The 25195-nt window shown below is 42.5% G+C and overlaps 1 protein-coding gene across 5 annotated transcripts in view; it reads left to right on the top strand.

Annotated features, from left to right (window-relative positions):
- Positions 1-25195, top strand: part of cdk5rap2 (CDK5 regulatory subunit associated protein 2) — a 38338-nt gene that overhangs the window by 10832 nt on the left and 2311 nt on the right. For 2 of the 5 annotated variants that reach the window (XM_062435301.1, XM_062435297.1), the window contains exons 7-48: positions 656-828; positions 935-1082; positions 1433-1486; positions 5288-5407; positions 5499-5618; positions 5774-5866; positions 5989-6207; positions 6325-6495; positions 6628-6738; positions 6820-6957; positions 7098-7277; positions 7408-7602; positions 7809-8000; positions 8215-8344; positions 8442-8581; positions 8688-8804; positions 8952-9095; positions 9205-9317; positions 9445-9584; positions 11371-11511; positions 11609-11718; positions 11912-12055; positions 12879-12980; positions 13075-13262; positions 13375-13726; positions 13818-15420; positions 15583-15687; positions 16149-16297; positions 16396-16799; positions 16929-17161; positions 17491-17542; positions 19136-19311; positions 20092-20421; positions 20961-21086; positions 21223-21339; positions 21467-21656; positions 22877-22998; positions 23854-24066; positions 24167-24259; positions 24370-24632; positions 24758-24910; positions 25017-25155. In XM_062435301.1, the coding sequence (XP_062291285.1) occupies positions 656-828; positions 935-1082; positions 1433-1486; positions 5288-5407; positions 5499-5618; positions 5774-5866; positions 5989-6207; positions 6325-6495; positions 6628-6738; positions 6820-6957; positions 7098-7277; positions 7408-7602; positions 7809-8000; positions 8215-8344; positions 8442-8581; positions 8688-8804; positions 8952-9095; positions 9205-9317; positions 9445-9584; positions 11371-11511; positions 11609-11718; positions 11912-12055; positions 12879-12980; positions 13075-13262; positions 13375-13726; positions 13818-15420; positions 15583-15687; positions 16149-16297; positions 16396-16799; positions 16929-17161; positions 17491-17542; positions 19136-19311; positions 20092-20421; positions 20961-21086; positions 21223-21339; positions 21467-21656; positions 22877-22998; positions 23854-24066; positions 24167-24259; positions 24370-24632; positions 24758-24910; positions 25017-25155 (8203 nt within the window). Of the gene's footprint in view, positions 1-655; positions 829-934; positions 1083-1432; positions 1487-5287; positions 5408-5498; positions 5619-5773; positions 5871-5988; positions 6208-6324; positions 6496-6627; positions 6739-6819; positions 6958-7097; positions 7278-7407; positions 7603-7808; positions 8001-8214; positions 8345-8441; positions 8582-8687; positions 8805-8951; positions 9096-9204; positions 9318-9444; positions 9585-11370; positions 11512-11608; positions 11719-11911; positions 12056-12878; positions 12981-13074; positions 13263-13374; positions 13727-13817; positions 15421-15582; positions 15688-16148; positions 16298-16395; positions 16800-16928; positions 17162-17490; positions 17543-19135; positions 19312-20091; positions 20422-20960; positions 21087-21222; positions 21340-21466; positions 21657-22876; positions 22999-23853; positions 24067-24166; positions 24260-24369; positions 24633-24757; positions 24911-25016; positions 25156-25195 lie in introns of all 5 variants that reach the window. The other 3 variants (XM_062435299.1, XM_062435298.1, XM_062435300.1) reach the window with 3 other exon arrangements.

Genomic DNA, 25195 nt, shown 5'->3' with positions numbered 1-25195 from the left:
TGGATTGGAATTTAAATGGTTGCTGTTTTGCCTGAAAAAGTAGTAAAACTTAATAAAGTCACATATTAACAGTACATAGTAAAAAGTTACAACAGCTTTTAGCCATGCATACTCACAGTCTGTCGAAGATGCCTGAGAGCTGAGCACCCGTTGGGATGGGTCAAGATGCTGAACATGACGTAATTTCCCTGTCAGATCTGTGGGGAAACAAGTCATTGCTGGTTAACATAAAATGCATGACTACTAGCCCACCAGCTCGGGAATGTTATACCAGACACCAGATTATAACATTCTGTATGCTGTAAAATACCGAGAGATTTCTTCTGGTGGTGATAGGCTTAATCAGCATTTGTGAACTCGTTTAGCAAGAGCTTGAAGGTAACAGATGTTCATTTATATGTAAAAGTCTCACAGTCCAGCAGTTTCTTTTCTACTTTCAATAGCTTTTTTCTTGAGTGAGCACCACTCGTTAGTCCTATGTTTACCTTTCATTGTGAATCTTTGCTAATCTGCAGAGGAAATATGTGTCCAAATAGTTCTGATACAAGTCCTAGTAATCCTGTATGTATTACAGAAGAAAGTATGACATTATTGGACAGTCACAATAATTAACAAAAGTGACAATGGCTCATTTGGTCTTTTTGCCACATGTCAGTCTCTACGAACGGCGGAGGAAGAGGTCGAGAAGATGGCAGCCATCGCTGAGCAGGAGAAGTTTAAGAATATCAACATTGAGAAGCAGCTCCAATCCCTGGGTCTACCCAACGTCATCACCCCTCTCCCCAGCCCAGTCCACGACCTGCAGCAGGCTCTGCAGGAGAAAGACAAGTAAGGACACAACAGATCAGCATGGATAACATACATACATATTAACCTGTTTGACCCTGTCTGTATAAAGATAGAAGTACTTACGATATTTTGTTGTTCACACCAGTGTTATAGAGCAGCTCAAGATCACTTTGAAGAACCAGGAAGCTGCAATCCATCAGAAGAATAACAGAGACCAAGAAACAGATGCATCATCAGCTGAGTGTGTAAAACAGCTGTCAGATCTCATCGCCAAGAAAGATCAAGAACTGGAGGTATGACGTTCATATCTTGCTAAATACTTGGAATTAAGGAGTTTTCTATCTACAATGTTTTGATAAATTATAGAATAATTTCAATAGTGCATTGTTACAAAATGTTTTTTGCCATATATTAATAGTATGTATTGTATCCATAGGAATTAAATGTACTGGCTCTCTTCTTCCTACCACCAAATAAAGTAATAAATATAAAGTTTAAGGTGTACTTGATATATGAAAAGCAATTACAGTTCATTTTTCACTTCATTATGCTGTACTAGATACAAATAAAGGTAAATGTATGTAATGAATCTGGTTTCATGCAGCTATGGACTGACCACTGTCTGTTTTTGTTTGTTTCTCAGGCGCTGAGGGACGAGCTGCACAGAGAGAAGGACAGAAGACAGCCGGACCATCAGGTTGGTTGCTCTTTGGATATTTGCTCATGAAATCCCTCTGTGGTTTGCCGTTAAAGAACTTACTGCACAATGACCGTGACTTCTGGCTGACCGCATAGACTTTTTTGGCTTCCTTCCACTTGTGTGTGTGTTTGTGACCTTTTGTTTTTGTTTTGCCCCTCTGGGAGACGTTTTATTCAAATGATCGTCATGTCATTCTTTCCTATTGTGTTTCTAGTAACAGTCTTGCCTCAAGCTAAATGCTAACTCATTTAGGTGTGTATTAATGTGTTAAGTCATTCACATACTCATAGACCAACAGGCTATTTTAAGTGCTGTTGCCACAAAAAGCAGCTTTGGAGGATTCCTCGCGTCGCTCCGGTGACTCCGGTGACCTTCAGGAAATGTACTCTGGCATGTTTTATGACTTGCTTTTCCTCCTCTGTGTGCCTCCTGGTGCGGTTTTATTTTTGTTCCCCCGCCTCAGTAAAGAGTCATGGTACTCTCGTTTTGTTGTTGTAAGCTTGCGGCAATAATGGATCATCTAGCATTGATAGGAAGCTAACATCATTAGAGCTACTCAAGAAAGGAGGGAGTTTGGAGTAGTCAGAATTATCCCAAGTCTCAAAACATCATAAAGTAATAAGCGGAATAAATGCATCCTTGTATTAGTTTCTGTTTCCACTGCTGGTGGTCCTTGTTTTGCCTGGTTGTTGTTTTTAACCTATGGAGTTATCGCTCAGTTTCCCATAATCCTTTACACTAGAGTTTAGTAAACCTGCATGGGAGGATTTTACTGGAAATTATTCTTTGATCTCTGTTGTCTCAATATTCTCTCTTCCAGCTATATGGTTTTACATTCAGTGGGTTTAGGGGCTGAATTTTGTGTGTCAAATCAGATTTGGCTGTTTAATACGAAGATTAGACTATTTGTTTTGGCGGACCATCTGGCAATCAGGAAATATATTTGTGTGATTTTCAACGATGATTTCAATCAAATTATGGGAACATATTTATCTTCTTCACAACAGGATAGGACTTCTTTATCTCTCTTTAAACATAACAAATAAATAAATAAATCTAAACAAGAGTAAACTAACAACTGAAATTATTAAAGATAAAGGAATTACTTTTTAAATGAAAATAAAAACAGTAGGCCTGAAATTTTTAACATTTTCACGGTTTTATTCGCTTTGAAATAATAACTTTTCATCTCCAACAGGATAGACATTTTAGGCTGCTGTATTTCACTTTAAAATTAAAGTAAATAATGTTAAGTGTAAACAAATTAAATACTTATCTATCTGGGACAGCTTATAATTGTAAACATTTAGAAATATCCATCTCATTGAGAAAATACGATGCAGTTTGATAGTGCTCATCAAGGTATTAAGCATACTGTTGGTGAAAGCACTGCACTGTTGACTTTCAGAGTAGAAAGCAGTTAGTTGGTCAGTGTCCATGATTCCTCATCACGCCTTGGCTTCTGTACTCAGGTCACGGTGCTAAGACTGGATTACCAGGCTGTCTGGAGATAGTTCGTCTGAGAGTTATTTATGGCTATCCTTCTTAATTAAAAGGAAAAACACATTGTAACCCTTCAGTGTTCATCGGATGAGGGTAAACAAATGAATGTGCTGTTTGTGTTGCAAAGATTTTTGAAAGATATGCTTGGTTCTTTTTGAGGTTTCTTCCTGTTAAAACGGAATTTTTCCTTTGCTGCTGTCACCAAGTGCTTGTTCATGGGGCAAAGTTGGGTCTCTGTAAATTAACAGTCTGATCTAGACCTGCTCTACGTGAAAGGGCGCTAAGATTTGATGCTATATAAATAGTTTAGTTTAGTTTATTTTGGTCACATGAACTCAAAACACATGTACAAACAAACAAAGCAAACAATCATATTTCCCTGTTCCGTGTCCTTTATCGCCACCATATCTATTAACAAGCCAAAAGGGAAAAAACCCAAATAAATAAATAAAGCTGTTTTACTTTACAAGACTTTATATTATTTCATTTTATCCAACTAAATAAAGTTGAATTTAATTTTTAAAGTTTGGGTGAAACTTGTCTACCAGGGATTCTTTTGCTGCATAATTGGACTTACAGTGGCCTCTCTCGGAAAGAGCTGTAATGGAATATGTGACAGCAGTGATTGCCAGAAGACACCTGTTTGATGTACTCGAGCAGGACGGACTCCACAGGAGTGACTGGCTGCTGCCGTCATCACCAGTCTCCTGGAGAGGCACCTGTACATGGCCGGTCTCCATACCTGATATCCTTATCAGGGCATTCGGGAGGAGGTTTTCAAGAGATGGTTTGGCATTGGCCATAACACAGATCACTACAGCAGTCCTGGAGGGTTTAATCTGATTGAATGTGGGGGAGAGTGGAATAGAGGCGGGAGCAAGGATTATTAAAGGCTTAAGGCTTACAGTGCTCTTCTCTCATTCATTCTCCTCTGTGCTTCTCTCACTGACGCAGTGAGAGAAAATGATAGATCGCTATTTCATGGCTGGCAGGCTGCGGACCATTAGGTCACTGGACAGTTTGCGTGTCAGCGAGAGGCTTTTTTGGACTTGTTGTTAGCGGGTGAGTCTGGAGTCTGAAGATCTAAGGCGCCATGAAGGACCCGTGTCGTATATGTGGTGTTCGCCTGGTGGGAAGCCAGTGTCGCTGGATTTTCAGCTCGTTAGCAAAGAGGAAACTACAAGTCATCTTGTCCCATGTTCTGGGCCAGGAGGTGACTCGTGACGGTCGTGGAGAGTTCCTCTGTGGGAAATGTGTGTTCCAGTTGGAGAAGGTGGTAGAGTGTGACATTAACATCAGCCAGCTGCAGGATGAGCACAATAATCAGGTCCAGAAGCTGCATGCGGAAAAAGAGCAACTCATGCAGTGCATCGTCCACATCTACAACAAACACAACCCAAGACCACTAAAGAGTGACGAGGAGAGCACCAGTTCCAAGACTCAACTCAGGTCCCCTGAGGGGGGCAGTCCTGATGATGAGGCTATATGTCAGCTGGCCTCTGAAGGACAGTGGTTCAGGGACAGTGGAAGCAGTCACGTGGAGAGTCGCATGAGAAGATGTGTGAGTCTGGATATAATTGTTAGTAAAGGGGCGTTCCCGGGGCGCCCGGGCCTCAGGAGCAGCAGGCTGGGATCAGCGGCTGGGCTGGATGGCTTGATGAAGAGCTTTGGTTTCCGAGGTACACGCCACCGCTCACAGAGCGTGTACCTTGACCTGGTCCAACGTCAGGGCACCCTGCCTAGATCTGGATTCAAAGGTCTCTCCACATCTCTGCAGTCCCTCAATAGAGACTTCTCAGAAACCCCTCCAGACACTCCACCCAAACCAAAACTTAGAGAGCCCAGGGTGTTTGCTGCCAGACTTGGTGTCACTGAGGATCAAAGAGGAAAAGTCCAGGCCAGAGCACTGCTGCAGAGCTCCTCAAGTCAGCCTTCTGTGATCTCTGACCTGATCCAGCTCCTGCGCTGCATTTCCAGACAGCAAGTGTCTGTCCCTGCAGGGAGCCGCATCCCAGTCCTTAAGAGGTTAAGTGTTGGCGACGTCAATCCCCGAGCCAAGCCCAGACACAGAGAGGCAGAATGGAAGTCTCTGCATGACCTTACAGAGGAGTTTGATGATGTGTACACCCCTGTTAGAGTGGAGGTAGCTCTTTTCAGTAATCCCAACCAGGAAAACTACTGTAGCTCCAGTAAAAAGCTGTTACAGATAACCGCTTTGTCACTGAACATACTTGCAGGTATTAATAATTTTTTTCCCTTTCTTGTGTTTGTATGTTTCCTGGATTCGCTGAGAAGAAGAGTGAGGTTAGCCGATTGGAGTCCGTCAATAAGCTACTGACTCAAGAGCTCACCCAGACAAGAGGCACTAATGAGAACCTGACACAAACACTGGATGACACTCAGAGTCAGAACAAGGTACACGGAGTACATGAGATTTAATTCTGATGAATAGTTTTGAATTTGAGAGATTGCTTTGTGCTATAAGATTTCTAATTTATGTTCACAGACCCTGTCAGGGAAATTGGAGGAGAAAGAGAATGAACTCAACTCTGAGAAGAAAAATGCTATAAAGCGAGACAAAACAATCCAGGGGCTCACTCAAGTCCTCAAAGAAAAGGAAAAAGAGGTAAGTTAATACATTTATTAACAAATTGTATTTATTGTGGGGTTCATAACAGCTGCTTTTAACTGTGACAAGACTTCACCGGTCTACGTTCTCACTATTCTGCATGATGCATTGCTCTAAAAACAAACCGTCTGTCTTCCCTTTGTATTACACAGATTGCAGAGTTGTGTCATGAGATTGAGGACAGGGATGACGCTCTGGCCAAGGCTAGAGAGGCAGCTCATAAAGCCCAGTTGCAGAAATACCAGGCAAGTATTGCATTTTTTTAGACTGTTAATGAAAGAGACAGGAGTATTTTTATCTCCACCTCATTGACAAATACACATTGCAGATTCTGTAAAGATAAATATTTCTTTTATATTTCCCTCAGGGAGTAGAGGAGCACCAAAATTTATTAATGGCAAAGCAAACAGAGCTGGCCAAACTACAGGGGGAACACCATGCCAAGGTGCTTGAAGCTCAAAAGCTACAGCGTGCCCTGGACAGAAAGGAGCAAGAATTGGCTGACTCACAGCAGGCAAAGGACCAGCTAGAGGTGGAACTGGAGGACCTGCAACAGCAGAAGAAAAAGGGAGACAAGGCCCTGAATGTAAGACCTTTATTATTGTCTCTGGAATGAAACCATCAGGCATTCTAAATCCTCTTTTCTGTTATGTGTCCCTCAAATATTGGCTTTTGTATAACAGCATTGTAATATCCCCTTCAGGATCTGAACAATCAGCTCAAAAAGCAGAGCGGTGAGATCGGGGAGAGGGAGAGCGCTCTGGAACAGCAGTACCAGGAGCTGTTAGACCAAACCAAAAGAAAACTGCAGTCCCATGAGGTCACCATACAGCGGCTCACGTCCACTCTGGCTGATAAAGAGCAGCAGCTGCAGGTGACACAACAACACTGAACATATTCACAGACAGATTTTAGACCAGAAGTTAAAAGATATCTTATTGTGTAGTATTAAATTAATTAATTTTATTTGTTGTTTTTTTACATTGTTTTCTTCTGTGTTCATCAGGAGTACATAAACATGGTCAGAGACTTTGAGCAAAGCAAAAGCCCGGGAGGAAACGATAATGTGCTTTCCAAGCTGCGACAAAGGCTGAAAGAAAAGGAGAAAGCTCTGGAGGTGAGCATTCCTTCTGTGTAATCTTCAGACCGCGGGTAACTATCATTTGAGTCTGACATTCTTCATTTTTCTCTCTCACAGCAAGCGCTGGATGAGAAGTTTGCTGCCATTGAGGAAAAAGACAATGAGATACATCAACTGCAGCTGTCTCTAAGAGAGAAGGAAAGAGACCTCGATAGGCTCAATAACCTGCTCTCTCACAACGAGGAAACTATTAATGTGAGTGACTATCGTGTTTGATTTGGGGTAACATTTTTTACATAATTTAAAATTTAGCCATTAGGAGTCTGTAATGAAATTATCTTTAGGAAGTTTGACTTAAATCTGTTGCATCTGCCTACTTGTTTTTCTCCTTTCAGAATTTTGACAGTCTGATCAAGGAGAAGGATGTGGAGCTGCAGCATCTTGCAAACACACTGAAGAACCTGCAGAGAGCCAAGCAAGATGTAGAAGATAACCTGAACAGGTCACTGAGGGAGAAGGACGCCATCATCAGCCAGTTACAGCTCTCCCTGGAGGGCAAGACAAAGGATATGGATGTTAGTTGACAAACAGAGTCACCTTCACCCACCCTGAGCCATGTTTATTATGGTTTCTCACCATTATGTTCCGACCCATTAACATATGCCGACTCTTTATCCTGATGTCTCTCTCAACCTTTGTTTGTAGGAAATGGCAGAATCCATGCTGAGCCAGTCGCAGACTCATGCACGTGACCTCGCTGAGCAAATGGGCCAGAGGTTAAAGGTCACGGAGGCTATGTTGGCTGAGGCTGTGAAGGCCAGGGAAAGGCTTGTTGCTGACAATGAGAGTGCTGTGGAAGGACTGATGGCTACAATTAGCAGCAAAGACCAACTCCTCAAGGTCTGTACTTCATTAACAAAGAATGTTCAGTGGTTTCAATGATTCTCACAGTTAACTAAATTTATAGAATATGTACAGAAACAAAATGCTTATTCTCATTATACTGACGGATCTACAATAAGCCACACACACACATTCTCAATGTGTGCAAACATCACTAACTCAAAATGTACTCACTCAGCTCCTCATTACTTTTATCTCCCCAGGAGTCTGCAGAGCACTACAACCGCATGCTGTCTGAACGTACTCAGGAGATTCAGGAACTAAGGCGACAGCTGTCTGACAGACAGCAGCAGCTTGCCGCTGCTGGGAAGCAAAGCTCCACAACGGCCCAGGAGGGTTATTTAGAGACTGCAGAGCTCAGAGCCCTGCTTGCTGAAAAAGAAAGCCTCATCAATGTAAGTTCCTCTGGGAGACAACACAGTTACTCAGCTGTAAAATGCACTTGGCCTAACAAGATGAGGAAATCATAACTCCCAAGGAGAATAACAAAAACTCCTTTCCTCTCTCTTGACTTCAAATGACTCTGTGACCTACCTGTACCTTTTATTAAAAAAGTTTAAGGTATCAGTTGTACAAGTGTGCTAACTTTTTATCTTTGTTGTTTTGCAGAAGCTTCTTCAGCGCGGTCAGGAGAGGGACCAGTTTCTGGCAGAGATGAGGCAGAAGGAGGAACCGGATCGTGTGCTGGAGCTCAGACAAACTATCCAGATCATGCAGGAGAAGTTGGACGAGAGGGAAGGTGTGAGGCCTTATGACTTTTAAACTCTCTCTCTGGATATTTATAAGCTAGATTACATGTCGGTCCTACATTTGATTCTGTTTTGTCTGCACTGAAGTTGAGCTGTCCAGGAGGAACAGTGAGGATAATTTGGAGAACATTCCTCACTCCAAGAAAGCAATCGTGATCCTGAAGAAGGAGCTAGCACAGAAAACTGAAGCACTGAATAAAGCACTGAAGAGGGAGAATGAATTGAAGGTCTGTTAGTTATATATATAATATATATAGCTTCTAATTGTGTGTATAATTTTGACACTATTTCCAACAGGTGTTTTATTTTTTTGTGTAATCCCCCAACATCCAGATTTCTTTGGCAGAGCTACAGTCATTGTTATCTGAGCTGGAGGGCCGGAATGAAGGTCAGGCTGCTAATATTGAGTCCCTGACTGCCACTCTGAAGACAAAGGATGAGATTATCAATGTAAGGTTTCCTCCGTTCACATAGTCAAACTATGATCACTCAAAGCAACACACTGCAGCTTTGAGCAAACAGCCACTCTTCTGATTGCATTTGAACTATGTTGCCTCTTCTCCAGCAACCTTGTGTTTTGTTTATGTCTCTGAGCAGGTTCTTCACCAGCGCCTTGACCAGAGAGGGGAGAGTCGGGCTGATCATACCCAGGATCAGCTCATCGGCAGCGGCATGGAACGATCACTCCCCGGCCTCCCGCAAAGAGAGAGAACCATGATTGGTGGAGATAGCCAACAAGAAGTAAACTAAAACAATTTTTTCTCCTGATAAAATACCAAAAAATAACAAATATTACTCTCAATGCTCTGACATTAAGACCATCATCCTATCACTTCTTGTCCCCCCTAAGGCTTTGCCCAACCTTATAGCTTTGCAACAGGAGCAAAATGCTCTGAACAAAGCTCTGAGAGCCGAACAACAGCTTTACTCCAGTCTGGTCAGGACCGTAAAGGAGCAGGACAGGTAGGGAGGCGATAATGAAATAAACAGTCATTGCTATGTATAACTGAAAATGAAAATATTAGTTTGAGTGGGTTAACTTATTTGATGAATACAACATATTCTTTGTGTATGAATGTGTGTTTTGCAGTGCCCAGCGTCTCCATGCTCTGCAGTTGGAGCTGACAGCGGTGCAGCTCCTCAGGCAGCAGCTGGAGGACAGCATCAAAACTAATGAGGAACTAAGGGACGACCTGGAGAGAGAGCTAGACAGAGCCAAGCTCAGAGAAGGTGCAGTGAAAACACACTAGGTTGTATATCAAAACTGCAAACTGAATGAAGAAAAGGAATCATGCTTATCACGTAGGTTGGTAGAAGAGTTAAGACACTAAATCTCAGGAGGAAGTGGCGAGGTTCATTGACATTGGGGGAAACACACATACACAAACACACCTGTCTTCTTTGTCCAGTGTGTGTACTCTAATTATATCTCCTGCTGACAAGCTCACATCCTCTCTTTGCCTGTCACTTTATTCAGCATGCTCACCTGGTTCCTCCTCTCATCATCTCTGTTCCCCTTCTGTTCATTGTTCTTTCCATCATCACCTGTTCATCTGCATGTTTTGTCCATTCTCACAGAGTTTCTACTGGTTTTTCTGTCACCCTTCAAATGTAATTGTCTCACACCCATCCATTCTGTTTCTCAACTTGTCTGTCCTCTTTTATTTAAAGATAAAAAAAACATGAATAAAGGCTGCTGTTGGCCTGTCTTTTTTGTCTTTCACTCCTAACATGCTGACTGCTTGTTTTGACTTTCCTATTAAAACATCTGGTTGTCTCTTGATTGCATCACCTCTCTAACTCCCCTCTGGTTATTAATCCAACTCATCCAACCATCTGTCACATGAATTAGATTTAATCACATAAGCATGTCATTACATAACAACTTCAAGAAAGATATTAACGGTTAATATACTGTTTGATGGTATAAGATGCAGAATCACAGAGTATCTTACTATAGTGTAGCTTGCCCTAAATGGATCCCTATCCCAAAAAAAACAATAGAAATCCTTATTTTATTATCTGATGAAATAATGAATTCGCACAGTCAGTGCCTCAGATGTAGTGTAACATCAGGACACAGCCTTGAGACTGATTGAAAATGTCACTGTACGCTCAGGTAGTCGTCTAAGCCAAATTACCTCAGTGTCTGCCCACATGTGTGTATGCGCTCGCATGAGTGTGCATGCTCATCCTTCGCCCCAGTCTACAGAGGTGTATAAATAGATCAGCTGTAAGTAACAGGCTGACACTCACATTGACTGGAAATAGTAGATGGATGCAGCCAAGTACCACTGATTACATTTCCCCAGTTTATGTTTTAGATCATATATGCATTATTATTTATATATAATGTGTGCACGTGTGCGTGCATGCTGTATGTAGACAAACACGTACCATATGTGTTTTTTCCCAAGCTCCTTCTTACATATTGCAGCCTTTCGACTAATTAAATTCCACCACTAGCTTACCCAATTAATCTATGGGTCAATTATTATGTAACAAATAAGCATCCCAAAGAGCAGAATAGCAAATAATGTTTTCTCAAAAAACTAGGTCTGGTCATACAGTAAGATCCTTTTTTAATATTTGTCCAGTTTTTAACTTTCTCTGTATGAGATTTTTTGGGGGTGATTACAAGGGATTTGGTCACTCTTTAAACCATCAAAAGACCCATAAACTATGAAATTTCGATTTGAAATTGGTCTCATTTTTTTTCCAAAGATGCATGCAGTCCTGTGTAAAAATCTGTGCATTTTTGCTAGTCTATGCATATATGACCCCAATGTTTTTATTGATGTGAAAAACTGTTATAGTATCCTACTGACAGTTCACATAAACTAACTAAGATTTCACTACAAATGAAACTGCATATAAATCACTGTTCATTTAAATTTAAAAAATGTTGATGTTCCCACACATTCAATAGCTTCATGACAACGTTACTGAAGCATGAATGGACTGTCTTGTCACACTAGAGACATGACTGTGTGTAACTCTCTGTGTCTTTGTTCAGGTATGGACCTAATTGATCCTAAAGAACTGGAGAGTATGAGACATCAGCTTGAAGATGCCCAGCGCTGGAATGCCTCTCTGCAGGCTCGTTTAGGAGCCATCCAGAACCGTGGCGGAGGGGTTGGTGGAGCCACTGATGGTGGTGAGACCAGCAAAAATACACTAGATGTCTTATTCGTATTTTTCAAGAGTTTTGTTACATAGATTATGTTTAATTGACTCTTCATGTGACATTTCAGGTGACACTTTGAGTTTCATTGGAGATCAGACTTCCTACATGAGTATCTGTGTGGGAGAGGGTCAGGATGACAGCTTGTCTCTACTGTCTGCTGAGCAACTCAAACAGAAGGTAAAATCCTTTTCAAACTAAAACATATGTGAAGAAAAAATAAATAAATATTGTCCCTTGCTCTTGAATATATAGGCTTAAGTAATTACCTGTGTAAATATGACTGTAATTACTTGGGAGGTATGTCACCAAAACACTTAAAGTAGGAAGACAATCATGCAAATGGATTAAAGTTAGTCCTTCTGGATATTAGGTGCTGGAGCTGCAGGATTGTGTCAGCAGATTGCAGACTTTAAACAACGAGCTACAAAACCGACTGTCACTGCTGGAGAAGTCAGATCGTGAAGTTTACAGTAAGGAGGACCAGGACCTGGCCAGCAGCAGCCCTTGGAAGCAGGTTAGAGTCTACAAAAGACAGCTGCAAAACATTAAATGGAAAAAATTGATCTGGAAGTTGTGGCTTCAATGTTTCTTTTCTGAACCTTACAGCAAAAGACACTTTTGAAAATTATTTCATTTAGCAAATATTCAATGAATCATGTCTGAGTCATTGTCTAACATCCACCTTTAGTAGCTCCTTTCTAACCTTTGAACCTACATCATAAAGGTGCAGCATGTTTAATTTAGTGGCATCTAGCGGAACAGACTTGGCAGAAATGGAAAATAATATTCATAAGTATGTTTTATTTATTTTACAATCACCTGAAAATAAAAAATCTTTGCGTTTTCGTTACCTTAGAATGAGTGGGTCCTCTTTCACAAAGGCTGCCATTTTACACTGCCATGTTTCTACAGTAGCCCAGAACAAACAAAACAAACACTGGCTCTAGAGAGGGCCTTTTGTATTCAATTGGTTGCCATCTACAACTGCACTGCTAGATGCCACTAAATCTTACACACTGGTCCTTTAACCTTCTACTCTGTCTAGCCTGTTATTAATGTCTCTTTACTTTGTGATACTCTTATGTCTTATTTTTCTAACATGTGTATTTCTTGCCTGTAGTAGAAAATATCCTCTTTCTCTTATCTTCACCTTTCCTAACCAGTCCCTGTTTTTTATCTCTGTGTTCCATGAAACGGTCTCTCTTCGCCATACCACATTAGACACGTCATGCCATTCTGCTCTTGCTGTGCAGTGTTTTATGGATTCTGTTCCCTCATTAAGTTTTTCTTTTACCGAGCCATGTGTGTCATACTCGCCTCCCATCCCATTACTCTAGCAGCTAGAGAAGACGCGGGAGGCTCAGACTTCGTCTCACGGTAGCAGGATGAATCACTCTGGTCAGAATAAAGAGAGTCAGACAGACATGAAACTGGGACAGGTATGACATAAATGATCAGTTATTGCATTAGTACCTGAAACATTTGAACATTTAAGCCATTTTAACTATATTTGTATTTCTAACTATATTTTAGATGGTTCCTGTAAAGCTGGTTGATGATGAGAGTGTTGACAGTGGTCTCAGCCAGAGTAGAGAGCACGCTCAGTCTGGAAACAACAGTTTGGATCTTGAAGAGAGAGATTCTATGGAGAGGAAGAAAGATGTAATGGCACTTAAATCCCTGCTGACTGATTGTGGGGCCACATCAGTCTTGCACCTTAGGTGGGTCTTTTCTTTTGTAGAACCCACATTATACTCCTTATTTTCAATATAACTTGCACTAATAAGAGTGAGCTGCCTGGACAGTAGACTAATCAAATTTCCCTTCCTGCAGAGAGGAACTGCTCAGACTTAAATCAGAAAATGTGGAGCTGCGGGGACTCCTGAAAGAACAAACATCTACTGAGTGTAAAGAGAAAGAGAGCACAGATGCTTCAGGGAACAGCAGTGATGGACAGGCTGAATTGAGACAGAGTTTGGAAACACTGCAGGCCGGAGCAGAAGGTCACTCTAAGGTCACCAGGCTGTCGAAGGACAAGGGAGAAAAGATTTATAACGAGGTGTCCGATGGGGAGATCCCTGTCACCATGGAGCTAATTGTCAGCACTGAAGAGGGGACGGAGCGTCTGCAAACTAAAGGCCAGTCATACAGCAAGAGTGCAAAGCAGCATGTCACAAAGCACGGGGTAAGTTTTGTATTATGAGAAGAGTTATATGAAGCACGTCATTATGTCCTGCTTGATGAGTTTTTAATATCTGTTCTTGTTTCAATTGTAGGCTGGTGTCAGATCTCGTCTCCCGGTCCCCGTGAGGCCGAAAATGGACGCTAGCAGCAGCAGCAGGCAGTCTGAAAACCTGCAGTTGGAGCATGACTCTGATCATGTACAAACTGATGCACTTCAGCACCTTCATTTGGATGATGTCTACGAGGCTGAGCAGCAGCCGCATGCAGACACCAGCTCCCCTGCGTCACTCCAACAAAGCACTTCCCCGTCCTCCACCCTCAGATATGCTCATGGTAGCAGCAGTCCTGTAGGGTCAGACAACGGCTCCAGAGCCAGAGAGACACCAAGTGACACCCCGGCCGACTCTGCTCTTTTCACTCAGCTAGAGCTCCTCCACCAGGAGTGCCAGGAGAAAGAGGCGTTGATCAACAAGCTGAGTGAGCAGCTCAGTGATTGGGAAGAGCTCCACGTTGAACTCCAGGAAAAGGAGAGGTTCAATCGCCAGTATGCAGAGGCCTTACAGGCTGCAGAATCCACCATTGCTTACTTGACGGCCTGCAGTCTGGACAACCAAGGTGGATTTATGTCACACTCAAATTCTTGTCCAGGTTCTGGTGGTTCAGATGCTGCCCTCCACATCAGGTTCATAGAGCTGCAGAAAGCCCTACAGGAGAAGGAGGATCTCATAAACCAGCTTATAGAGCTTCTGAACATGGCAGAGAAAGCCATCTCCTCCTTTGAAAGCCAGGAGAAGAATCCAGAAATCAGTGATCTACGTCTGAAGATGGAGACAGCACTACAGCAGGGGAGTACTCCTTCAGATAGCCCGAGAGACGTGTTTGGATACACTGAAGATTCAATGCACAAGCTGCAGCAACATGCAGACACTTTGCAGGAGGCACTTTGGGAGCAGAATAGGATTAACGCAGAGCTGCAAGAAAAACTGTGGGCCGCAGATGCTGCTGCACAACATGGCAACAGTGGTGCTGGCCAGAATGGTCCATGTTCGACGCAAATAGCGGCAGGATCACTTGAAGAAAAAGAGTCAAAGGGACAGCACAGCATGATGGGAAGTTCTGATGATGTTAGTTTAAATGAAGAGATGACGAAAGTTTTAATGAACTGCCTTAGTGCAGCTGACTCTGCCGTCGCCTCTCTGGCTGCACACTGTACAAACACTAGCTCCTTGGCTTCTGGTAGATCATCTCAGACATACCCTGACCTGCAGACGTGTTTAGACCAACTTCAGAGAGCCCTGCAAGAAAGAGAGGAACTGCGAAGCCACACAGAACCGACGCAGACGACCACCAAATCCAGCAGCAATCAGTCTGCCGCTTCAGCTCGAGCAAAGGAGAAACCTCACCAAGAGCTCCATCACAATCTGTGTCTCCTCTACAAGATCTTCAGCGATCACTGTCAAAGGATCTCCGAACTCCAGGCTTCCCTGCAAGAGGACCGAGGCCGTAGAGAGGAGAGCAAGGCCCGTACAGCAGCGCTGGATGCCAAAGGATTACCGCCAAATGTTCAACTCCAGCTGGAGACTCTCCATAAGGCGCTGAGGGAGAAGAAAAAAGCGTGTAAAAACCTGGAGGAGAAACTGGCCACTGCTCAATCCATTATTACCAAGACACCATCGCCTGAAACTGCACGGAGAGGTAAGATTACTCACGCTGAGCTGTTTCGAGTATGTACAATTATGTTTTTTGATTTGGACATAAACCGATTAATCAGGAACATGATGATGAAGAAGAGAGACGTGATTCTGTACACGCTACATGATTTCTTCCTAACCCAACATATATTGCCTCCAATGCCAGCTCTGGAGCAGGATGACAAAGGCGTGCAGGTGGATTTGCAGGACCTCGGTTACGAAACCAGTGTGACCAAGAGTGAGAACGATAGGGAAGAGAGCAGTAGCACAGGTAGACGGCATTTAGACAGACAGACATGCAACATGTCTGTCTGCTGAGTGGACACTAATCTCAAATGTTGGATAGATTCTCTCTCTATATTTGTTCTGCATGAGGAGTGAACAAAGGCGACTGTAACACTGTCTCAATTTTTTCTGTTCTGGGTCTCATAACCACACGGCCTCTTCTGGTTTTTTCTTGACACTTTTCACTCATTTGAATGAGCTGTCAATATTCTGTATTGACACAATCTTGCATGTTACCACTCTGACGTTTGGGAATGTCTATCCAGCGTTCAATAACCTTTCACTTTTATATTTTATTTAAAAAAAATAATCTTATTTTACAGTTAAGCTGTACTTTAAATGATTTGATCTTTCCTCACACGGCACTGTCTGTCACCATTTGTTTTCTACACTTTGTAATCTTTTTCTTTTCCTTATTTGACCATTTTGTGTCCTGTGTGTTGCCAGATCTAGAAGTCGGTGTGAAACCCAGCTGCAGTGCTTCTAGCCTGCCTTCGCTGTTGAAACACGAGCAGGCCGCTTTCTCCTCTACAGAAAACCTGGACTCGACCTCCAGCACTCCATACCCCAGTTCTCCAGCATTCAGCTCAGCCAAGGTATTCAATTTAGTCCTTCAGTTTAATCCCATTCAGCGACAATTTGTTGCTACCCCAAAAACAAAACGGACACTGATGCTGCTGCTGTCTGTTTTCAGGTCAGTCTGAAAAGCCTGCAGGTGTACGAGGACTACGGCGTCTCTGGGGACCCTCTGCAGCTCCAGATGCAAGTCAGAGAGCTGAAGGTCCAGCTGGAAAGCCAGACCAAGCTCATTCTCCAAATGCAAAGTCTTCTGCGCAGGAACTCCCTCTCCAGCGACCTTGTTGCCAACATCTCCGACCCGTCAATTGTCAGGGATCAAGAAGGGACTCATAGAGAGGACCATACCCATGATAAGAGCTACAGAGGTGGGCAGCTGAGAGAGAAAAAGGAGGGGGAGAACCAGGCGATGAAGGATAAAACCAGCCGTCTGAATATGGAGCTGGAGAGAGAGAGGACGCTGAACAGAAGAATGAGCGAACAGCTGCAGCAGACCCGCAGCCGCTCTACATCACCTGCGAGGTCAACATGCTTTTCCATTTATCAATATAATACTATTTTTATACACTGAGTGTAAGCTGCACAGTTTTTTCGGAAATCTTAACTCATGCTGTCTTCTGTCTTTTTGCGCTCATTCTGTCTTTTCCACAGATTGGACTCCCTGGTGCAGTCTCAGGCCAGGGAGCTGTCACAACTGAGGCAGCAGATCAAGGAGAGCCGTAGGCTGGGAGCCCTGCAGCGTCAGCAGCTGCAGGAGCTGAACAATGTCTTCAAGGAGCTGCTGCAGGCCAGTAAAGTCGACCACTACATGGGAGATGTGGTCAAAGAGCAGCTGGACAAGAGCCTGAGCATCCTGGACAAGCTGGAAGGACGGCTGGACAAAGGTAGCTGCTGCTGCTGCCGCCTCGATGGTTTTTGCATTCCTCGTCTTTTGATGAATGGTGTTAATCAGAGCCGAATCATGTACCAAAACACACTTGACTCCAGCAATCACGCATGCAATTTGAATGATAAAGAGCGCCATAGGGACTGACTGTAGCACCACTTTAAAGAGCAGCTGTGTTTGAGTCAGCAGCATTGACCTTTTTATTGTATAGAAATGTCTTGATTCAATAACCACCAGCAGCAGGGAGGGATGAACACAAAAGAGCAGTCAATCATAACAGATTTTTACAGACAGGTCCTTGACAGCATCTTTTCCTCTGTCTGCTAGGAGAGTCTCATCTGGATAATGAGGACGTGGCGGCTCTGGAACTGTCTCACAGGTACGCCTCAACCTCCCATATAGCATGTTACTGGGATTGTGAATTACATTTTCTAAGTATTGCTAAATATTTTAAGATTTTTGACTTAAAGAATTACAGAGAATCATATCAAACAAAAGGTTTCTCTTTGTTTTCAGTAATTCATATTTTATTTAATTAAAGTTGAGTGCAACCAATGCTAACAACATGATTTTACCAACTACTGAGCAGTCATTCACATCATTTTCAAACTCATCTAAAGTCACAATTGCTGCGCCCAAGAAAGTATTTGGTTCATTCATTCATTTTGGGCTTTACTGTTATATTAGATGTAACCACATGTTTTCTTCATCTGTTGTTTATTCTGATTAAGCAGTTTATAAAAGTTTATGTAGTGTATTATAGTCTTCCTGTCTTGTGCTTTTGAGGTTACACTGCTCATTACTGCTTGAGGTTTTAGGGTCATTAGCTGAGCTGTTTTGATGTTTGTCTCGTGACCCCCTTTAAAGTCCCCCCCCCACCTCCTGCCAGCCAATTGCCTCATGACCCTGGGGCTGTATTGTTGATTTTAAATAGCGTCCTGCTGTTGACCTAATTTTGTCCTTTGTGTCAACCAAAACATTAAGGTTACAGCGAACCGAACTGGGTCATTGGTGTCTCTCAGACATCGGGACGTCAATAAAATAGACTGTGAGGCTTTGCTAAAAAAAAACACACTGATTTATTGTTGAATAGTGATTGGATGTAAAATTATCTTTATTTCCCACAAGAAAAATAATGATCTGATGCAGTTTTAATTCATGTTTTATTTATTTATTTATTTAATAGTAAAGCTATAGTGTCTGGGCCTTTTATATATTTATATATATATATATATATATATATATATATATATATTATTTATATATATATATATATATATATATATATATATATATATATATATATATTTATTTAATTTTTTTTTTTCAAAACTTGGGGAAAAAAGCAGGAACATGACTTTCTTTTGAACGACAGAGTAAAAGTCACGGTGACATACATTAACCTACATTATTATTGACGTGGGCAGTTTTGGGGAGTTTCAGCAGGCATCACAGTCACTGCTGTCCTTTGAGGAGAGCGTGAGAGATCTTCCCGACAGCCCAGCTAGAATCCAGCAGGAGTTAGATAACCTGCGTCTGGAGCTAGAGGGCGAGAGAGAGCTGTTGCAACAGCACGTCAGCCTCCTCGTCCAGCAAAACCTCACCCTGGCTGAATGCACCAGGGAGCAGTTGGACCTGTGAGTGGAGTTTGTTCCAGAAGGACAGCATGACGTTTGCTGTGGACTCCTCTTTTCATACTTTCCAGCTGTGTGTTTCTGCTGAAAGTTGCAAGCCCCCCCGGTTCAGAACATTAGTTTTCTTGATTTCTTTAATTTTCAGCTGTTTCTCTTGTTTTGGCGGATTGTTCTCTAATCTCTCTCCTTCTATGGTTCTGTGTGATTCTGCTCTCAAAAGTGAGATGATGTGTTAGGATCAAATCCAGCTGTTGGATTAACATGACTAATTCTCCTCCTTCTCCTCCTTCTCCTCCTTCTCCTCCTTCCTCCTTCCTCCTCCTTCCTCCTCCTCCCAGGTTGGCTAAAGAGCTGCAGGAGAAGAACCGTCTCATCCAAAGCTTGCAGAGCCAGTTCAGAGGCCAGGGTCCCAGCAGCCACCACAGCTCTCACTCTGATCTGTTACTGGACCTTGACAGGATCTCATCCTCATGCCACAGCAGCCCGACCACACAAGGTGGCAATCGAGCCCACAGTAAGTGCTCACATTAGGTCAAGACAAACAATATGTGTGTAAAAACTGCTAAAACTTAGATGCAATACTTAAATATAATCTTAACTGAAATTAATCTGTGAAGCGGTCGAAAGCAAAGTTCAATTATAGTCTTAAGTGTCAGAGAATATGGTCCAGCCAGGTATAGCAGGTACTAGACTCTTTGGTCATGTTAAATCCACAGTAGGATTAACTCAGTTTGCTCCATTAAATATGCATATTTTCCCCTCTTTTTCTGCCTCAGAGGTATGTCATTGAGATTACCTGAGTCCTTGTCCATGCACCTGGCCGGTGTAGTCGCAGCCTGTAATGGCACTTATTTTCCACTCAGATCCATTCTGATGCAGTGAGGCGTCCCGTAAAACAAAGCATGCTGGCCAAGGGCAGATTAGGATTAGATTTCAGTCCACCTCCACTTAAAGATGCATTATTCAGTGGCACCTATCCGGTTCAATCTTCAAATTGAAAAATCCCTCAGAGGAAAAGAGACAGTGAAGGCTGTGAGAGAGAGAAGTGAGGCATGTGGATGTGACTCAAACTCACATTTTACCAAAACAATCATCGTGTTAACATGGAAGCTTTAGTAATTGAGGATATTGTAGTTTACCCACTCTAACTAAAGTTTATGAAGCATCATCTAGTTTTAAGTTGAATTATGACTTATGAAACAGAAATATCTTTTACACAAGAAAATGTCATGAATATGCCCATATTTACATATTTACAGTGTCTGACCGTCGCTGTCTTCCTGTGCATATTCAGGCCAGCGACACTCGGCCGATCAGACGGTGGGAGGAGCTCAGCAGGAAGATGTGTCCGGTCACAGGGAGGCTGCCAGCAGACTGCAGGGCCTGCAGAGGGAGAACGGGAGACTGCAGGAGAAGCTGAGGGGCAGCGAGGAGCTCAACACCACCCTGCGCAGAGAGCTTGACCTGCATCGCTCGATTATGGCCCAGAACAGCTCCCAACATCAGGAACAGGATCATAGCCCCGACCAGGAGGGGTCGGGGTCTCAGACTGACGGATATAAACGTGATAGAGATATGAGCTCACAAAAGAATGCGTCTGAACAACCTCACAACTTGAATTCAGGTAAATGTGGGGCATTGGTGACTTTATTAGCATGTTAGAGACTTTCTGTTATAAAACACACTTAAGATAAAACTTTAAAGAAGCAAAATACTCCAATTATTCAGCTTTTTGTGAGACAAATTATGATTTGTACTTTGTGTGTTGATGGTGTAGCAACATTATTTGAGTAAACACAGCATTGTTTATTAAAGGGGCGCTCCACCAATGTTACACTTAAAGCTCATTTTTGCTTGTTACAAAGAGCGCTACTCTATGTCTTCAGTGACTCTGGAGGGAGCTTTCCAAAATCAGAGAAAAGTTTGGAGAATGCAATTTCAACAGAAAGCCTGTGTTATAAACTATAGACATTTACTCTGCAGGGTTGATCTAACTTCATTATTAGGTTGAATTATGGGGAATGTAGGATCCTTTGTTTTTCTAGCCTGACCCATGCTAGGCACTAAAACTCAGGCTATTTCTCCCATCTTTTATATAAGTTAAAATTTTAGATCCCCATAAAGTACCCCTTGAATTTAGCTTTGTGCTTGTGTGTCTGTCAGACCTGCTGGCCGAGCATCTACAGGAGATCCGAGCTTTGCGGCAACGTCTGGAGGAGAGTATCCGCACCAACGACCATCTCAGGGAACAGCTGGAGAGGAGACTAGCTGAGGTGGACAAAGACCCAGGTATGTGTGATGTGTGTTACATATGTGAAGAGTTAGTTGTGACATTCTGCACAAAAAGTGAAAATGTTTGCTCTATTCCAACAAACTTATGCCGTTATTTTCTGACTGATGAGTGTGTGTATGTTCCTGTGTTCAGCAGCTACCAACATCTTCATCCATGGCAACGAAGAGCAGGGTCAGCTGGCCAACGAGGTGCGATTCCTCTGGGGACAAAACCAAGTCCTGAAGGAGCAGCTCAACATGGGGTCCAGAGGTAAAACGTTTGTCACAAACTCCCTTTAACCTATAATCAGGATCATGGACAGGCCTTTTCAGTCAGTGGATAACAGAGATATTAAACACACACATCTCACTAACTCAAACATCTTTAATCCCACCAGACAAGCAGAAGGAGAACGAGAAGCTGCGGGACACTCTGGCGCGACGGACGGCCAAACTGGAGCAGAGCAGGAAGGAATGTGAAGCTCTGAGGCAGGAAAACTGCAGACTGCAGGAGCAGCTGGAGCTCAGCAGCCAAGAAAATGCTCAGCTGCAGGAGTCACTGCACTACAGCAAGGAGCAGCTGGACAGGTACGAACACACACACACACACACACACACACACACACACACACACACACAGACAAACACATCCCGTGATTACGACTCTCCTCCATGCAACCCGAAACCACACAGACCTGCTAATTACCATTATAAAGAGTCATTACAATCACCATTATTCCATACTGTTCGTACAACTCTGAAACATGAGAGTCGACCATGTGAAGGCTCGTTCTTGAGCACACGAATGCACATATCATAATGACGGCATGTGACCTCTCGGCCCCACAGGTCCCACTGACACAGCTGAGTGAGGCTGACACATGAAACCTGGAGTCTAGTTTACTGTCAGATCACTTGTCCTCTCCCTTTCCTTTACTCTTGAGTATGTGTGTGGTGGTGTGTACTCTATACATAAGGCTCCTTGTTTTTACTGATTTTTACTGAATAATAGTGGGAACTGTTATTACTTGTAACAGTTAAGTTTTAGCCATTAGTTTAGTTTAACCCATTTAAGTTAAAGTTTTTAAACTTTCTTTATTTACAACAAAGAAATACACAACTGTCATATAAAAGAAAGAAACAATTAATTAATCTTTTGTATAAACCAGAGTCCAAAGTCCATTCATTTTCAGTCCTTTCAAAGTTCAAATAAAATGTTCACATGTTCGGTTAAGGTGCCATACTGTTTCAGTTCAACAACAAATGGATTAAAACAAGCTTTTGAGTGAGACCATTTTCATTTGTGTTTGTGAAATGTACCAAAAATGATCAGAACCTGAAATGGTTGAAGTTGAAGTTCACTCTGATTTCATGTCACACATGCAAAAGTTGTGTTTCTTGCAATAATAGAAACCAGTTTGTAGTAAACAAGATCATTTGACATCAAGGACAGCAAAGAAAAAAAAGCCTCCAGTTATAAAACCAATATTGGTTAAACTACTGTTTAAAATGAAAATTGTATTTTTAAAATCTGATTTTTTTTCAAGGATTAAAAAAACCCTAAATAAACAGATTGACTATAATGAGCCCTACATGTACAGTTTAGTGTGTTTAAGAGTAGATGTAATGTTTATTTGTATGGATATATAGTATATAAGTATATAACATGAATTAATGCTACAGCATTTAACCTGAGCTTGTTTGCAGTGCCCGTCCCTAGATGTTTATATATCGACTGTCATTGTTTTTAATAGTATAGCTCTCTTTTATCTTTTAAACCCTCTGATTGTTGGATTTTGTTTTTTCAGGTTTCAGTGTGAGGTGAAGCTCCAGAAGCAGCAGCTGTCCGACTCCCAGCATCTTCTCCAGTCGCTGCGAGTGGAGCTGCAAGTTTATGAAAACATCAAGATTGAAGCTCAGAAATACAACGGTACGACAAGCTTGTTTTCCTTTTAAAAAGAAAAAGCTCAATTTATGTATGCTGTTCATATAACTGATTTATTGATTTATGTGGAACATTGCAACTTTGAGACAGTCGAACGCAGAGAAGTCAGTCTTTGAAGCTCTTTGATCTAATTTCTATCATAGACTCTTTTAATTATAGTTGTGATACAGCTGCTTATGATATTACTGCTGGGATGTCTTTGACACTGTGATTTTGATTTTAAAATCCAATGCAGTGTAATACTTTTGACTCTCAGTATATGATACGGTTCAATTTTGGGGAACAAAAAAATGTAGAAGTCCTTTTCAGAGACTCAAAGGTCCAAACTGAGTGGAAAAAAGATTGAAAAGATAAAGACGACTACATTCAGAGGGTAAAGTAAAGATGGTGTGAGTTATACGAAGTGAATCGGTGAGATGGAAAATACTGTTAACAAGGGAATACTACATGGCTTTAGTGGTTCCTGGCTAAAGGAAGCTTAGTTAGGCAGTGTGTTAGAAACAAGCTCGTTAAACTTCACGCTGCCATCTAGTGGCGCTGCAAACATCCTGCACCTGAATATTCTTCATCACACATGAAGCCATCTATAAAATGCTGTGGAACAAATATCTGAGTGGTAAAACTTTTTCTCACACTGAGGATCACTGATTTCATTCTTTCACTTTAATTTTCAAATTTGAAGATAAATCTAATTTGATAGTTTTAATGACAGGACAGAACAGTCCAGCACAAACTTTTCACTTCAAAATGCTCTCAAATTTTTTCTGAACCTGAATTTCCTGTCAGTATTTTTCCACACAAATAAGACAACGTTTTTCCTGCCCTTTCCTCCCCAAGCAGAATCCAGTGGGACAACTCCAGAGCCCGTCCCTGTCCCATCGTCTGGCTCTGTGGACCTGAGCGAGCTGCTGTTGGAGATCAGACACCTGAGGCTGCAGCTGGAGAGGAGCATCCAGACCAACACTGCACTGCGACAGCGACTGGAGGAGCAGCTGCTCCGAGGACAAAACCGTTCCGAAACCATCAACATCAACTACCTGCTGTCCTCTCCCGGTAAACACTAGACGCAAACGACCCGTGACACTAAAACAAAGACAAGCTAGAGTCCGCCAGGTCATGTTAACACTCTCTTTTTTAAAAATATTTGTCACAGATGAAGGAGGCAGGTCACCAGTTCGGGAAAGTTGTGATCCTCATTTCAGTCACTCATTTCAGACTCATAAAGAACACACCAGCATCCTCTACGGTGAGACGCCTCATTAGAGAATACATTGAATGTTTAATTGCAGCAGTATGATACAGATATACACAGATTCTACATGTCGTTCATATTTTAAAACACCTAAATCTTTCCAGATGAAAAACGTCGAGCTCATTCGGAGGTGGATGGTGGCTCCGTTGGCAGCAGCTCTGGTGAAAGTCTCACAAGCGCCCCCTCTCGCCTGGTGCCGGGACACCGGATGTGGGCAAACCGCAACGGCCGCCACTTTTTGGGCCTGATTGAGGACTACAGTGCCCTCCGCAAGCAGATCTTAGAGGGTCGGAAGCTGTCGCGCAGCATGGACTCACAACTGCAGGAGTGTCTGCACTCGTTCAGACAGCACGGCTCTGACAACAGGGTACTTCTTATCATGCTTCAGATCATTTTATTTGCTTTGGTTTTTTTAAAATGTGGATTTATTTCATTCTCAGTCTGCTAGCCACATTTTTAATAGTAAATGTCACTGTGTGTGCATTTAATCAGGTAATAGAACAGCAGCATCTGAAGGGTTTGTCCGGCAGCATGAACACAATGCAGCAGGTGTTAGAGGAGGCCGGTCGACTGCTCAAACTGGTGTGGAGAGTATCTTTACCAGCTGGTAACGCAGCAGGGGACGGCAGCGGCAGCAACCAGCAGGTACACACACACACACACACACACACACACACACACACTTACCGTTTTTATAACTAATAAAGCATCCTGCAATGCAAATCCTAAATCTTTTCATCCCGCCGATCAGGATGAGCTGCTTAAGAACGAGATAGGCAGACTGAAGAGCAGACTGTCACAGCAGGAGAAGATGCTGAGTGGAGCCGTGAAACGCCTCCGAACCACCAATCAGCTCAAAGAGGGGATGGAGAGGGTCATCATCGACCAACGTACGATTATCTTACTTTACTTTGACTGTTTATACTGTGA

This window comes from Scomber scombrus, chromosome 15 (genome assembly GCF_963691925.1).
Source record: "Scomber scombrus chromosome 15, fScoSco1.1, whole genome shotgun sequence".
In the NCBI taxonomy this organism is placed as follows: domain Eukaryota; kingdom Metazoa; phylum Chordata; class Actinopteri; order Scombriformes; family Scombridae; genus Scomber; species Scomber scombrus.
Note: the sequence above shows the minus strand (reverse complement) of the source record. Positions and strands in the feature narration are given on the sequence as shown.